The sequence below is a fragment of the Nuphar pumila genome, chromosome 7 (assembly GCF_984573655.1).
Source record: "Nuphar pumila chromosome 7, dmNupPumi1.hap1.1, whole genome shotgun sequence".
NCBI classification, from domain to species: Eukaryota; Viridiplantae; Streptophyta; class Magnoliopsida; order Nymphaeales; family Nymphaeaceae; genus Nuphar; species Nuphar pumila.
Window position 1 is genome coordinate 80,677,969 of NC_143255.1, and position 13,888 is coordinate 80,691,856.

Below are 13,888 nucleotides of genomic sequence, written 5' to 3' on the forward strand. Positions count from 1 at the left end.
GTTTGTCTCAATTTAGGTGTCATTTTACCCCTTTTTCACCAAAAAAATTATCATTTTACCCCTAGGTTATCCTAGATCTCTGTCAGTCACAGTCGACCAAACTCATTCTTAAGCTCAGAACAGTTAGAATGTCAGTCATCTCTAGCTCACTTGAGCTCACAATGAGCGATCATGTTTATTTCTGATCATTCAAGCCAAAATAGGTTCATTTTCTGAGAAATGAGCTAATTTCTAACTCGAATCTAAGCCAATTGTCTCTGAGTCAGTCATTCCTAGTCAATCCTATCCCTCTGAGTCTAGCTTGAGCTCACCAGGAGTTTAAGTGACCCAATTTCAGTTCAAATCCATTTCCCATTGTCTAGGAGTTCATTTTAGTCCATTTCAGCTGAAATTGAGCTAAGTCCAGTCAGTCGAGCTAGTGTTTGAGCTTCAATTTTAGTGCATCTCAGTATTACTGATCTTTGTTCCAGCTCAAGCTCAGTTCTTGTTCGTAACTCACTTCACTCCAATGATCATTTCTCATAATTTCTCTAAGAAATGATATCATTTCTCGATTGTTCAATCTAGGAGTTTAGTTGAGCCAGTGTCTTGTCAGTTCATTTGAGTTCTGAAACCCTAGAACTCAGTTCATTCCAGTTAAAACTTCAGTTTTCAGTGTCACTCCTGGCCCTGTAGGGACAAAAACCATTTCTTGAATCATTTTGTTCATTTTTATCAAGTTTATCACTTTTTAAACTGGTACAACTGTCAATCAGGATCCAATACCTAAAATCCTTTATCCAAGGTTTGCATTTCACATGACATTCCAATTGCCTTTAATTTTTATTTTATCGATCTTTATCATATTTCACTATTCACCCCCTCTAGTGGAATTTCAATAGAGTCATCAGTTAGAGAGGTGCCAAAAGAGTCTGTCCAACTAACTGAGCTATGAACAATTATGCACCTTTGTTGTAGATTAAGTTACATTTGTAATTAGATGTATCAAGTTAAACTTTGTAATTGAATGAATCAAGTTAAACTTTGACTATAACTTTGTCATGAAGCCTATATATTGAATGTAACTTTGTAATTATTAAACTTTAAGTTATCTGATTTCGTACAAACCAGCTGTATTTAGTTCTATGTTAATCGTATTGGCTTGTCTATACATGAAGAAATAATTTTGCAAAACTGCCTGATTTTTGCCGATCAGTATGATTTTTGCAAATATACTTCATGCGATCTTGGAACGTACATTCAAACAAGTATGATATATGCAAATAAGTTAAAAATAGTTGCCAAAATTAGTTGTTGGAAGGGAAGCAAGTTGGAGATTATTGGTTTGGATGAAAAGACAAAAAAAACCTATATTATACAAAAAATAACTAGGTTAGAGACCACTACGGGTTTATATATGATTCATGAAATACGCAAAAAATAAAAAATATTGCATATTTGTCATTTTTTTAAATATTTAAGTGTGATATTTGTGATATCTAGAGATTCACAAATAACCTCATGCGAGAGTGTGCAATATATGCAAAAATGTAAGCCATTTATGAAATTAGTGGTAAGTGCTTCACACATAAATTTATGCGATTTTAGGATATATGCGAAACAATATGATATTTGTGAGAGGTGTTTCACAAATATTTTTATGCAATTTTTTTATTATATGCAAAGAAGTTAAATATTTGCGATTTTGGTAGTTTCAGTTTCACCAAAAATCCGTAAATAAATTTATGCGAGTTCATGAGGTCTAAATTCACATAAAAAAACTTGTGATTTTTGTATTTAAGTGAGAGTTGAACCTAGCCAGGGCGGATAATTTTATCACAAAAAGGCCTCAATTCGCAGTTGAGAAGAGTAAAAGGGTCCTAACAATATTGAATTTTGACGATTTTAGACATTGGATGAATATTGAAAATTTAAAGGTTTTTAGAAAAATGGAGTCAAATTACTTGTAAAGTATGGTCATTTTTTCGAACATTCTTTCACCTCCTTAGAGGAATGTTTTCTATAAAAAAGCGCACTCTTTAGAAAAACTCTCTCCACCAAAAAGTCTATCTCGTTTGAAAAGGTCAAAAAATTTGTACCAATTTTTCTATTTTGCATAACTTTTTCTAAATCTTTCTCGCTTCCAAACGTGCCCTTAATCCCATTTTAAATTTAGCATCTTTTGCATTTCAATTCGGCGGTTTTGCCACAAAAAGAAATGATGACTCTCGAAAGTTTGATCAAAAACAGGCTTTCAGCATATCAGTTCAATACAGAAATCCGCTATAACATAAAATTAAGTTGCCATAATTAACGATGTCAGGCACAGTGTGAAAGCACAACCTGGTAGCCTTTGGCGGGCGGGACTATTGTCAAACACCCAAAAATTGGACAAACGTCTGATGCGCAATCGCGCGCCAACTGTGTCCAAAAGATCTTTTTAGCAGTCACTATAATCGTTACAAACCTCGTCAGTCGTCAGCACAAAAAAATATTGCCCTGGCAGAACAAACAGCGTCCGACGTATTTTCATACGAAATGGGTGTTCGACGATACAAATCTGTAGTTTTTGGTACTCTAATTTGTGTTCAAAAATTCAAATTGCCTGCCTCACTCTCTCTCTCTCGTTTGAAAACGAATGTTATTAGCGCCAATTTGAGAAGGAATCATCTGTACTTTGTACTTCGCATACATTTGCATCGATGTTGCTCATACACGAAGCTGTCAAGCCAAGTTATAGGCAATCTTAAGGCATGATAGTAACAGTAAACAAAGATCCAGTTGCATGTGAGCTGTCTAACCTACCAGGGCAACAATTATCGACTTCCACACCACCTCGTTGTTTTACATCCTGCATCAAAAATGTTGTTCGGGAAGTCCCCACTGATATGATCATTGGCTTTTCTGTTGATATAAATTTAGGTAATTATTCAAAAGGAGAAAAAAAGTGTATCAAATGGCGTGGTACTAATGACATGCCAAATATCATCCCCTAAAAATCAGTGTGCAGCGACGTGGCAATGGCATATTTATGTGCCGGTGGCATGTATAAAGACATCTCCGGAAAGTTAGGTTCCGTGCAGGGCTCATTAGCAACCAAGACCCGGCGCGGTTTCTGAACTACACATGGGCTCGGGACTCGGGTAGGACCGTTAAGCCTCTCTCTCTCTCTCTCTCGTTGTTTCCTTTGTGGCTAGAGGTTTCTAGATTCGTCGGTCGTTTTTCGGGAGGGTTTTTTTCTCCCTTCTTCCTGCGTGTCCCCTCAGAACAAGAGAGGTTGTGAAATCGGGGAGACCTGGTGAGCCGGCGAAGGTTCGTCGATGGCAGGCAGAGAAGTTCGAGAGTACACCAATCTGAGCGATCCAAAAGGTGAGCGCATGGTTACCTCCCCAATTGATGGGTTACTTTTTCTTCGTCTTGTTGGTATTGATTCTGATGGTCACCGATCTTGTGTTCGGGCGGTGACTTTCTCAGATAAGAAATGGGGGAAGGGAAAGGATAGGATCGATGACGAGGACATCACATTCCAAAGGATGGTTGCCAAGGTTAGCGAATCCGACCTGCTACTGCCAATCATCCTCTTACACCCTTTTGCCTTTTCATGTCGTTGTTGATAGTTCTATGTTTATTTTTTAGTATCTTCAATTTTGGTAGGTTTCGCGAGAATCCTTCTGATAGCCGTGACGGCCTATTAAATTTACGTATTAAGCCGGTTCATCTTTTGTGCTTTTCCAACCCAAGTTGTGGTGACTATGTGTGGGATTATATGGGGCTTATAGATTTCCAAGGCATCGGATTTAGAACTGTTCACTTCAATTTTCGTGTTCGATACTGAACAATCGCTTTTGAAAGTATTACTTGATGCGCCCCCCCCCCCCCTCTTTTTCATATCTTTCTTTCTTTCTGTTTTTGATTTAATCTTTGGCTACTTGTTATGAAACTGGTTATTCATAAGCGTATATAAGATATTTTATGAGAAATTAGATTTTGGTTGATCCTACGAAGTTCTGAATGTTCTATTGGGGTGATTATTTCCTGTGACTCCTTTGAGCCGATTGATGTTTTGAGTGGTTGTTTTTGTAGGAAAAACGATACATACCTTTTTTATCGTTATTGCGGAAGCTGAAATAAGGATCTTTATGCTTGCTTTGCTCAACGGGTTCGTGTCCTCACTTGGAGAGAACGATGATTCCACAAGTCTAAATGCCCTCAGATTCTTAAACGTCACCCTCTTTTTCTTCTTTCACACTGTGCATACACTGAGCTTACTGCTCCTGTTTGATGATGGAGTCTTTCTTTCTTCAAAGAAAAGAACTCCTACACAGTCCAGTTCTTTCTATTTTCTATTCTGTGTATTTCCCCTTTTTTTCTTCCTTTTTGTGCATCTCATGGACTCACCTTTTTTTGCCTCTCTTATCTGTAGGGAGTCCTCAAAAAATGGAAGGTGGGCTGTTTCCAAACAGCCATCTCCTCGAATGGTGGGACGGGTCCGGATCTCGCCCATCATGGGCGGACCCGGTACCCAACCCAACATTCTCCGAGTATCCATACTGGCAAATGGACCGTGCGACCCGTGAGCTTAGGGAGTGGAGGCATATTATGTACCGGTTAATGTAACATAATAGCTTAAACCTGCAAATAATAACAACAACAACAACAACAACTACGCCTTCATCCCAAAACAATTGGGGTCAGCGATATGAACCAAAAAAGAAATTCATTTTGGGTCTTCCACATGAATCCTTTTCCTCCAATCATTTCTATCCAACGCCATGTCCTCGGTGAGGTTCAAAGCATTCATATCCTTTCCTATCATCTCCATCCAAGTCTTCCTAGGCCTACCCCGACCTCTTTTAACTAATATATTTTCCCATTTCTCCAACCTTCTAACTGGAGCATCATTAGGCCTTCGCCGAATATGTCCAAACCACCGTAAACGATTCTCTCGCATCTTATTTTCAATGGGTGCAACACCTACCTTCTTACGTATCTCTTCGTTCCGAATCTTATCTTTTATTGTATTTCCACACATCCATCTAAGCATCCGCATCTCAGCTACACTCATTTTTTGAATATGATGTCTCTTGGCAACCCAACATTCTGTACCATATAGCAAAGCGGGTCTAATAGTCGTCCTATAAAACTTTCCCTTCAACCGCAATGGCATTCTAAGATCGCACAACACTCCAGTAGCACTTTTCCATTTCATCCACCCAACCTTTATCCTATGATTTACATCTCCATCAATTTCTCCATACTTTTGAATGATGGATCCCAAATATTTGAAATAATCATTCACCGGTATATCTTGCTCACCAAGCTTCACTACACTCCCATCACTACTTCGTTGCTTACTAAACCGACATTCCATATATTCAGTTTTACTCTTACTCAACTTAAAACCTCTAGCTTCCAATGTCTGTCTCCATAATTCTAACTTAGCATTAACCCCAGCTCTAGACTCATCAATCAAAACAATATCATCAGCAAACAACATACACCACGGTACATTTTCTTGAATTGATCTCGTAAGCTCATCCATCACTATTGCAAATAGGAAAGGGCTTAAAGCAGATCCTTGATGTAACCCAACCGTTATCGGGAAATTGGTTGTCACCCCTCCACAAGTGCGGACATTGGTTACTACTCCTTCATACATATCTTTAATTATACTAATGTACTTGAGAGAAACACCTTTCTTCATCATTGTCCACCAGAGAACGTCCCTAGGTACTCTATCGTATGCCTTCTCTAAATCAATAAAAACCATATGCAAATCTTTGTTCCTCTCTCTATATCTTTCAATAAGTTGTCTAAGAAGATGTATAGCTTCCATAGTTGATCTTCCAGGCATAAAACCAAATTGATTCTCCGATATCATGACAACCTTCCTCAACCTAGACTCAATCACCCTCTCCCAAAGTTTCATAGTATGACTCATGAGTTTTATACCACGATAGTTTGTGCAATCTTGTATATCACCCTTATTCTTATATAAAGGCACCAAAGTACTCTTCCTCCACTCATTAGGCATCTTATTTGTTCGCCAAATCAAGTTAAAAAGATTTGTCAACCATTCTAAACCTTTCTCTCCCAAGCATTTCCAAGCCTCGATAGGTATACCATCTGGGCCAACTGCCCTTCTTGATTTCATTTTCTTCAAAGCCTCTGCAATTTCTTTCTTTTGAATCTTGCGCATGAAGTCACGATTTATCTCATGAAAAGGAATGGAGAAGTCTCCAAGATCTTGAGCATGACTATCATTAAATAGCTTATCAAAATAATCTTTCCATCTCTCCTTAATCTCCTCATCTTTGACTAAAACCCTTTGCGTTTCATCTTTGATACATCTAACCATACCCAAATCCTTCGATTTCCTATCTCTCATCTTTGCAAGCCTATAAATATCCTTCTCGCCTTCTTTGGTATCCAACTTGTCATAAACCTCCTTATATACCTTAGCCCTCGCGTTTCGAACAACTTTTTTAGCTTCCTTCTTTGCTATCATATACTTCTCCAAATTCTCATTATCACGACTCTTACTTAGATTTCTATAACACTCTCTTTTAACCTTAATAGCTAATTTGACATCCTCGTTCCACCATGATGTATCCTTACCTAGTGGTGCACCGCCTTTAGACTCACCCAATACCTCCTTAGCTACTTTTCTCATACCACCCGCTATCTTATTCCACATTGATTCTGAATCCTCCTCGAGACACCAATCAACTTCCTTAACTACCTGCTCTACAAACATTCCTTGTTTAGCTCCTTTCAGTGCCCACCACTTAATTCTAGGATCTATCCTATGTCTATCCCTTTTGCGGCATTGTCTAATTCTAAGATCTAAAATTAAGACTCTATGTTGTGTAGCTACACTTTCTCCTGGTATAACCTTACAATCGATGCAACAACCCCTATCTCTCTTTCTAAGTAGGAAAAAATCTATCTGACTCGTATTAACCCCACTTTTAAATGTTACTAGGTGAGACTCCCTCTTCCTAAACCAAGTGTTTGCTAAGATCATATCATAGGACAAACAAAAATCTAAAATCCTTTCTCCACTTTCATTTCTTTCTCCTATACCATAGCCTCCATGGATATTCTCAAATCCATCCCTACTAATGCCTACATGTCCATTAAGGTCACCGCCGATGAAAAGCTTTTCTCCATAAGATGTCTCTTGTACTACTCCATCTAAATCTTCCCAAAATTGATGCTTAATGGAATCATCTAAACCTACTTGAGGTGCATAAACACTAATAATATTAATAATATCCGTACCTAATACTAATTTAATAAGTAAAATTCTATCACCCTTCCTACGGACCTCAACTACATTATCTATAAACTGACGACTCATAACAATCCCTACTCCATTCCTATTCCTATTTATTCCTGTATACCAAATCTTATATCCCCAAGGTTCTATCACTTTAGCTTTCTCACCTACCCATTTGGTCTCTTGAAGACATAAAATATCAATCTTTCTCCTACACATAACATCTACTAACTCTACCAACTTACTAGTTAAAGACCCTATGTTCCAAGTGGCTAACCTAATTTTATGGTCTTGGACTAACTTCTTTACCCCCACCCGTCCAACAAAGTGAGGGAACCCTTGCCTATTTGACACCACACCCGGGCGCCGGTGTGACGCGTCGCCCAGAAGCGACGACCTAGCAACCCTTGCACATTTATCACTGCCTCCGGGCCTAGAGAGTACAGCGCGTCGCTCAGTAGGGAACGCCCCAACGAAATTCTCATATTGGTTCATTTTCATAGGATATGACAAAGTTTTTATGCTGGCTGTCACAGGCCTACCGCAACCCTCCTCCTTTATCCGGGCTTGGGACCGGCAGTGTATAACTACACAGGCGGAGTTAAACCTGCAAATAATATGACACAAAATATACCTGCACAAGACAGGTAAGAAGCTCACTGCGTCCTAGATCAAATACATTTTTCATATTCTAGCATACTGAATCCCTCTGCACATATCATAGTGCTGCACATATCATAGTGCTAAGCTATGCTAGACAAGGCCTTCCATTATGTCACATGTTTTATCATAAACCCAAACATTCCCAGGATGTGGAAAAATAAGCTAGCTTTTAACATGTGCATAATCTGAAAATGTCAAATGATCTTCCTTTCCAACTCTTATTCTTTGAATCTATGTCACATGGGTGCGGGTGCGGGGATTCGACACTTCCAAAAAACCCGGGTGCGGGGGTGCGGCAGGGGCAAAAATGTAAAATATATATATATATATATATATATATATCATGTATAGTGTATATGTATGAATGTATGGTAGCTGTTAAAGTCCATGACATTTATGCCCAACTTACTTTTTACCATTTTTTTAGCTTATATGGTTGTTCCCAAAGATGGAAGTGATGAGTTGTGGAGCTTGATTCATTGTTTTTGCCCTTGCAGGAATGGGGGTTCGGGGGCTCCAGGGGAGGCCGCCCTTGGCGGGGGGTTATGAGGGGCAGTACCCCCCCCAAAGAATTTTTTTTTTAAATTCCACAGCCCATTTCATAGGGCAAAAAAATCCAAAAAAATCCAAAAAAATGGACAAAAATGACCCTGGGTGCGGTCAATGCACCCAGGGTCGGGTTGACCGCACCCGGTGCCGCACCCGCACCCGCGTCGAGTCGCGTCGACGCGGGTGCGGCACACTGCTAGCCGAATCCCTGTGACATAGCTTTGAATCAAGATAAGTTGCTTTCCCAGACATGTTCTTTTAGACTGAATTATACATGGCCTTAAGCAACATGCTAAAGTAGCAACACTCATCTTTCTTTTTGAAATAATGTCAAAAGTCAATAAGGACACCAATATTATATATATATATATATATATCAAGGACTCACACAATGAAGAAGTAAGGATCATTCTTCATTTCCTTTTGTAGTCGACTTAAAGTTATGGTGCGACATACGTGGTATGACTCACGTATTAGGACAAGATTTTCTCACTCCAGTGAGTGTATGCATATACCATTAATTCTTTGCCGTACAGATCTTTACTAGTTCAGTTCCTCCCCGAGAAACTAACTTGAGTCCTTCAGGATGCACATTCCCATGCAATGTCTATCCAAGTCCTCAGATCTGGTCAACGAGTTTACCCTTGACATTTAGATAGCAAGGTCGGTCTCTTCATATAGTTAAATATACACGAGACCTCATCCTAACCCAGTTAGGGCGATGTATCCCATATACATATATATGGCAGATATCATAACTCATTGTACTCCCATTCTTTTGAGTTATTATCACATGATATCCCTAAAATCTGACATGCTTCTTAATTCAGCAACCCTGAATTTTGTTACATCTCATCTCAGCCCGCCCACAAGCAGTGTCTGAAGCGATAAATCTGTGTGAGAAGATTTATCTCAAACCTGGTAGCATACTCATATAGATGTGCAACATGCTATACAATGATCATAGAAAGAAATATGAATAACATTAGCATATCAAATCTTACAAATACCCATAGATTTTACATGTTTAACATAAGAATCCCTATTGATTGGCTTAGTAAAGGGATCTGCCACCATATCTTGGGTATTAATATATGCCAAGGCAACCTTGCCTTTAGATACAATATCGCGCATATACTTGCATCTTGTATCAATATGTTTGGTTCTATTGTGAAACTTGGGATCCTTAGCAAACACAATTACCGCTTGATTATCACAGAATAAAGTCATTGGCATTTTTGCTTCAGAAGAGAGTCCCAAATGTTTGATGAATCTTCTTAACCAAACACATTCCTGCACTGCGAACGAGCATGCAACATATTCAGCTTCCATTGTGGACAAGGCTATACACGTCTGCTTCTTGCTACACCAAGATATAACACCATTGTTCATCAAGAACACATAGACAGACGTAGACTTACACTCATCAGGGTCTCCGCCCCAATCTGCGTCAGTATAGCCTACCACACACATGTTACCGCTATGGTAATAAAGGACTGAATCCGATGTGCCTTTAAGATATCTCATAATCCTCTTGACAACCTTCCAATGGGCTTGTCCTGGATTAACTTGATATCTACTCACCAATCCCATTGCATAACATATGTCAGGTCGGGTGCACATCATAAGGTACATAAGGCTCCCTGCTGCACTTGAGTAAGGGACTTTGGACATAGCTTCTATTTTTTTAGATTCCTTTGGACACATCTTAAGACTTAAATCATTCTCTTTTGCAACAGGAGCATGTGAAATCGTTCTAAGACCTTCTTTATATATGACTCTTGTGAAAGAGAAAGAAGTCTTCTTGAACGATCTCTTTTAATCTCTATGCCCAGCATAAAGCATGCTTCACCCATGTCTTTCATTTCAAAATGAATAAACAACCATTCTTTAATGGTTTTTAGAAACTCCAAATGTTTACTAACCAATAAAATATCATCCACATATAGAGTTAGAATCACAAATTTTGGACTTTGACGCTTAAGATAAACACAGTGGTCCTCATCAATCATAGCAAAGTCATTGCTCATGATGGTCTCATGAAACCTTAAATACCACTGTCTGGATGACTGCTTTAATCCATAAATGGATTGTTTGAGCTTGCACACTTTGCACTCAAAGTCAGTAGTAACAAACCCCTCGGGTTGTTCCATATATATTTCTTCATCCAGTTTTCCATTAAGGAATGCAGTCTTAACGTCCATCTGATGTAATTCTAAATCCATATGTGACACTATGGCTAACAAAAGATGAATAAAGCTCAATTTGACCACAGGTGAGGATGTTTCATCATAGTCTATCCCTTCCATCCGTGTGTATCCTTTAGCAACCAAACGAGCTTTATATCGCTCGATAGATCCATCAGCATTCCTCTTAATATTGAGAACCCATTTGCTCCCAATAGGTTTTCTTCCTTTTGGAAGATTAGCAAGATCCCAGACCTCGTTGAATGCCATGGATTTCATTTCCTCTTCCATTGCCTTGCGCCATTCATCCCTTTTAGAACAAGATAGAGCATCTCTAACACTTTTAGGTATCTCATCATCTTGGGGGCAAAACCACAAAGGCTTCCCCTTCAATTTGGAATCTCCGACGAGGAATTCTCTTCCTCAAACTCTTTTGAGTTGCCAGATCTTCATCAAAATCAATATCCACTTGAGTGTTACTCCCACTATCCAATAGTGGTATAAACACATCCTCTTGTGTCTCTAAAACATGATGATCAATCTCTTTAGATTGATTTTCATTATCCAATTCATAGAACTGAAAGTTACGCTCTATCTCTCCTTTTTTAGGAAAGTCACTTTCAATAAATGTGGCATCTCTAGAATCTATTTCAGAAACACTCCCATCAGTATTCTCTCCTAAGAACACATATCCTTTTGAATGTTCACAGTATCTTATAAAGATACACTTCTTTCCCCTATGACTCAATTTTCCATATTGATGGGAAAGTTTATAGACATATGCAGCAGACCCCCAGGGTCTGAGATAAACCAAATCTGGCTTTCCGCCTTTCCACAATTCATAGGGAGTTGAAGAAATAGATTTAGATGGTACATGATTTAATACATGAGCGACATTCAACAAGTAATCACCCTAAAAGGAAATGGGCAAATTTGCCTGCGCCATCATGGACCTGACCATCTCTAAGAGGGTCCTATTCCTCCTTTCTGCAACACCATTTTGTTGCGGAGTTCGAGGAGTAGTTAATTGTCTATCTATCCTTTTATCATCACACAATTCCTTGAATTGTTCGGATAGATATTCACGTCCACGATCTGTTCTCAAGGCCTTGATCCTACCATCAAGTTGATTCTCCACCATGTTCATAAAGGATCTAAAGCAATCCAATGCTTCAGATTTATGTGAAATTAAATACACATGGCTAAATCGTGTATAATCATCAATAAAAGTGATGAAATAAGAAATTCTATGCCTCGTTGCCACATTCATTGGCTCATATATATTTGAATGAATTAATTGAAGATGATAGGTTACTCTAATTGCCTTTCTAAAAGGTAATCGAGTTGCCTTTCCAGCAAGACAATGCTCACATATAGGCATTTCAATCTTTGCAAGGGATCCCAAAAGACCCTCTCGTCGAGCCTATCCATTCTTTTTTGCCCTATATGTCCAAGTCGAGCATGTCATACATATACATCCACATCCATATTATTAGCAGTTAAAACAAGTGAAAAACATTCATCATTAACATTCAAACTTATAAGTTCTGTGTCCAACACATAAAAACCATTCATCAGGAAACCAGAAGCAACTAAAGTTTGTCCACAAATGATGTCAACATAGATATCCCCAAACACAAGTTTATAGTTTAACATAGACAAAGCAAAAATTGAAATAAAATTTCGTTGAATCTCTGGAACATGCAGAACATCATATAATAATAAAGATCGTCCTCCTCGAAAATCCAATTTGCAAGTCCCGATCCTTTGACTTCTGCTCTAGTGTTGTTCCCCAGGAACAACCACTTCGAACCAGATGACATCTTCCTATATTCGACGAAGTTTGTGCGATCTTTGGTCACATGGTCAGTGGCTCCTGAGTCTACAATCCACATAGGATTAGATTCAATAATTAGTGCACAACTACAAACATTTGCACATAAAACAAGAGTCATAAGAAAATGTACCTTCTCCTTCTCATGACATTCACGAGCATAGTGACCCAAATTGCCACACTTAAAGCATTTCGCATTTGCCTTATTTTTCTTGCTTCCACGCTTCCCAGAGCGCTGATAAGGCTTCTTTTCTTTCTCTTTGTCTTGTCCCTTCTTGTCATCCTTCTTGAATCTCCTTGGTTCATAAAATTTCTTCTTAAAAGAATTTGGCCTTTTAGAGCTTTCATATATGCCCTCATGCTAGATGATTGAGTCACCTAAGGCGATCATTTTCCAGCTCTACATGATGGGCGATATCATCGAAAGTCTTAATATTTTCGTTATAAGTCATATTAATTTTCATATGTTCCCAACTATGTGGCAGAGATTGAATCACAACCTGGACCTGTTGTTTATCTGTAAGGGTATGCCCTGCACTATTGAGCTCTCTAATCATGTTTGCCATCTCCCTGAGATGTTGGCTCATAGTGTGTTGAGGGGACTTTCTGTATGAATCGAACCTGATGGTCAACCTCCTTAGTTTTGTGACTGATGTTCCCCAAACTTATCTTTAAGGGCCATCCACATCTATTGAGCAGTCTTATAATGCTCAAATTGACACATTATGTCATCCTGCATAGAACATAGCATGGTGACACGCACAACAGTATTCATGCGCTTCCATTTCTCATAGGTCTCCGTGTCCCTACGGGATTGTGCCCAATTACCAATTTCAGGTCGATCCATAGTATGGTTGAGAGCCTCCTCCAGTGTAAACTGAATCTTTCTATGCCATATATTATAGTTATCACCATTCAGTTTTTCAATTCGTGCCAAGTCCATTATTGATTTACTTGGTGCAGTCATGTCCTTATAAAAATAAGAGTAAAGCAATGCGCAAAAATGTTATTCAAGCATGTTATGATCTAATCATTAGCACATCTATATGTAGTCATAATCACACGATTAGATAACATATATTTTTTCACAGGGCGTAGAATCGAAAGATCATTACGTTCATAATCATCTCCCACTTTCCCTAAGATGATTATATTTACCTAAACTGTATTATGACTGTTTGAATTAGATATCAACTTATGAAATAAGTACTTCCAAAGTACTTAAAAAAAATCCATCGTATAATCAATATGATTATATCATATTCATACACAGTCATGAATAAAATATATAATAAAACAGATCCATGAATGCCCGACTCATCCGTGGCTCCAACTATTAGCTAAAATACCTCGACCCACATGGACCCTGGCCCTTCCAGGGTTCAAAAAAAAATT

General features: G+C 38.5%; 1 protein-coding gene across 3 annotated transcripts in view; it reads left to right on the plus strand.

The window, feature by feature from the left end:
* The first annotated feature begins 3,087 nt into the window (after window positions 1-3,087).
* LOC149832408 (ankyrin repeat protein) overlaps window positions 3,088-13,888 on the plus strand; it is a 47,782-nt gene continuing 36,981 nt past the window's right edge. For 2 of the 3 annotated variants that reach the window (XM_090012450.1, XM_090012451.1), the window contains exons 1-2: window positions 3,102-3,348; window positions 3,454-3,524. In XM_090012450.1, the coding sequence (XP_089868576.1) occupies window positions 3,300-3,348; window positions 3,454-3,524 (120 nt within the window). In that variant the 5' untranslated portion in view covers window positions 3,102-3,299. Of the gene's footprint in view, window positions 3,349-3,453; window positions 3,525-13,888 lie in introns of all 3 variants that reach the window. The other variant, XM_090012452.1, reaches the window with a different exon arrangement.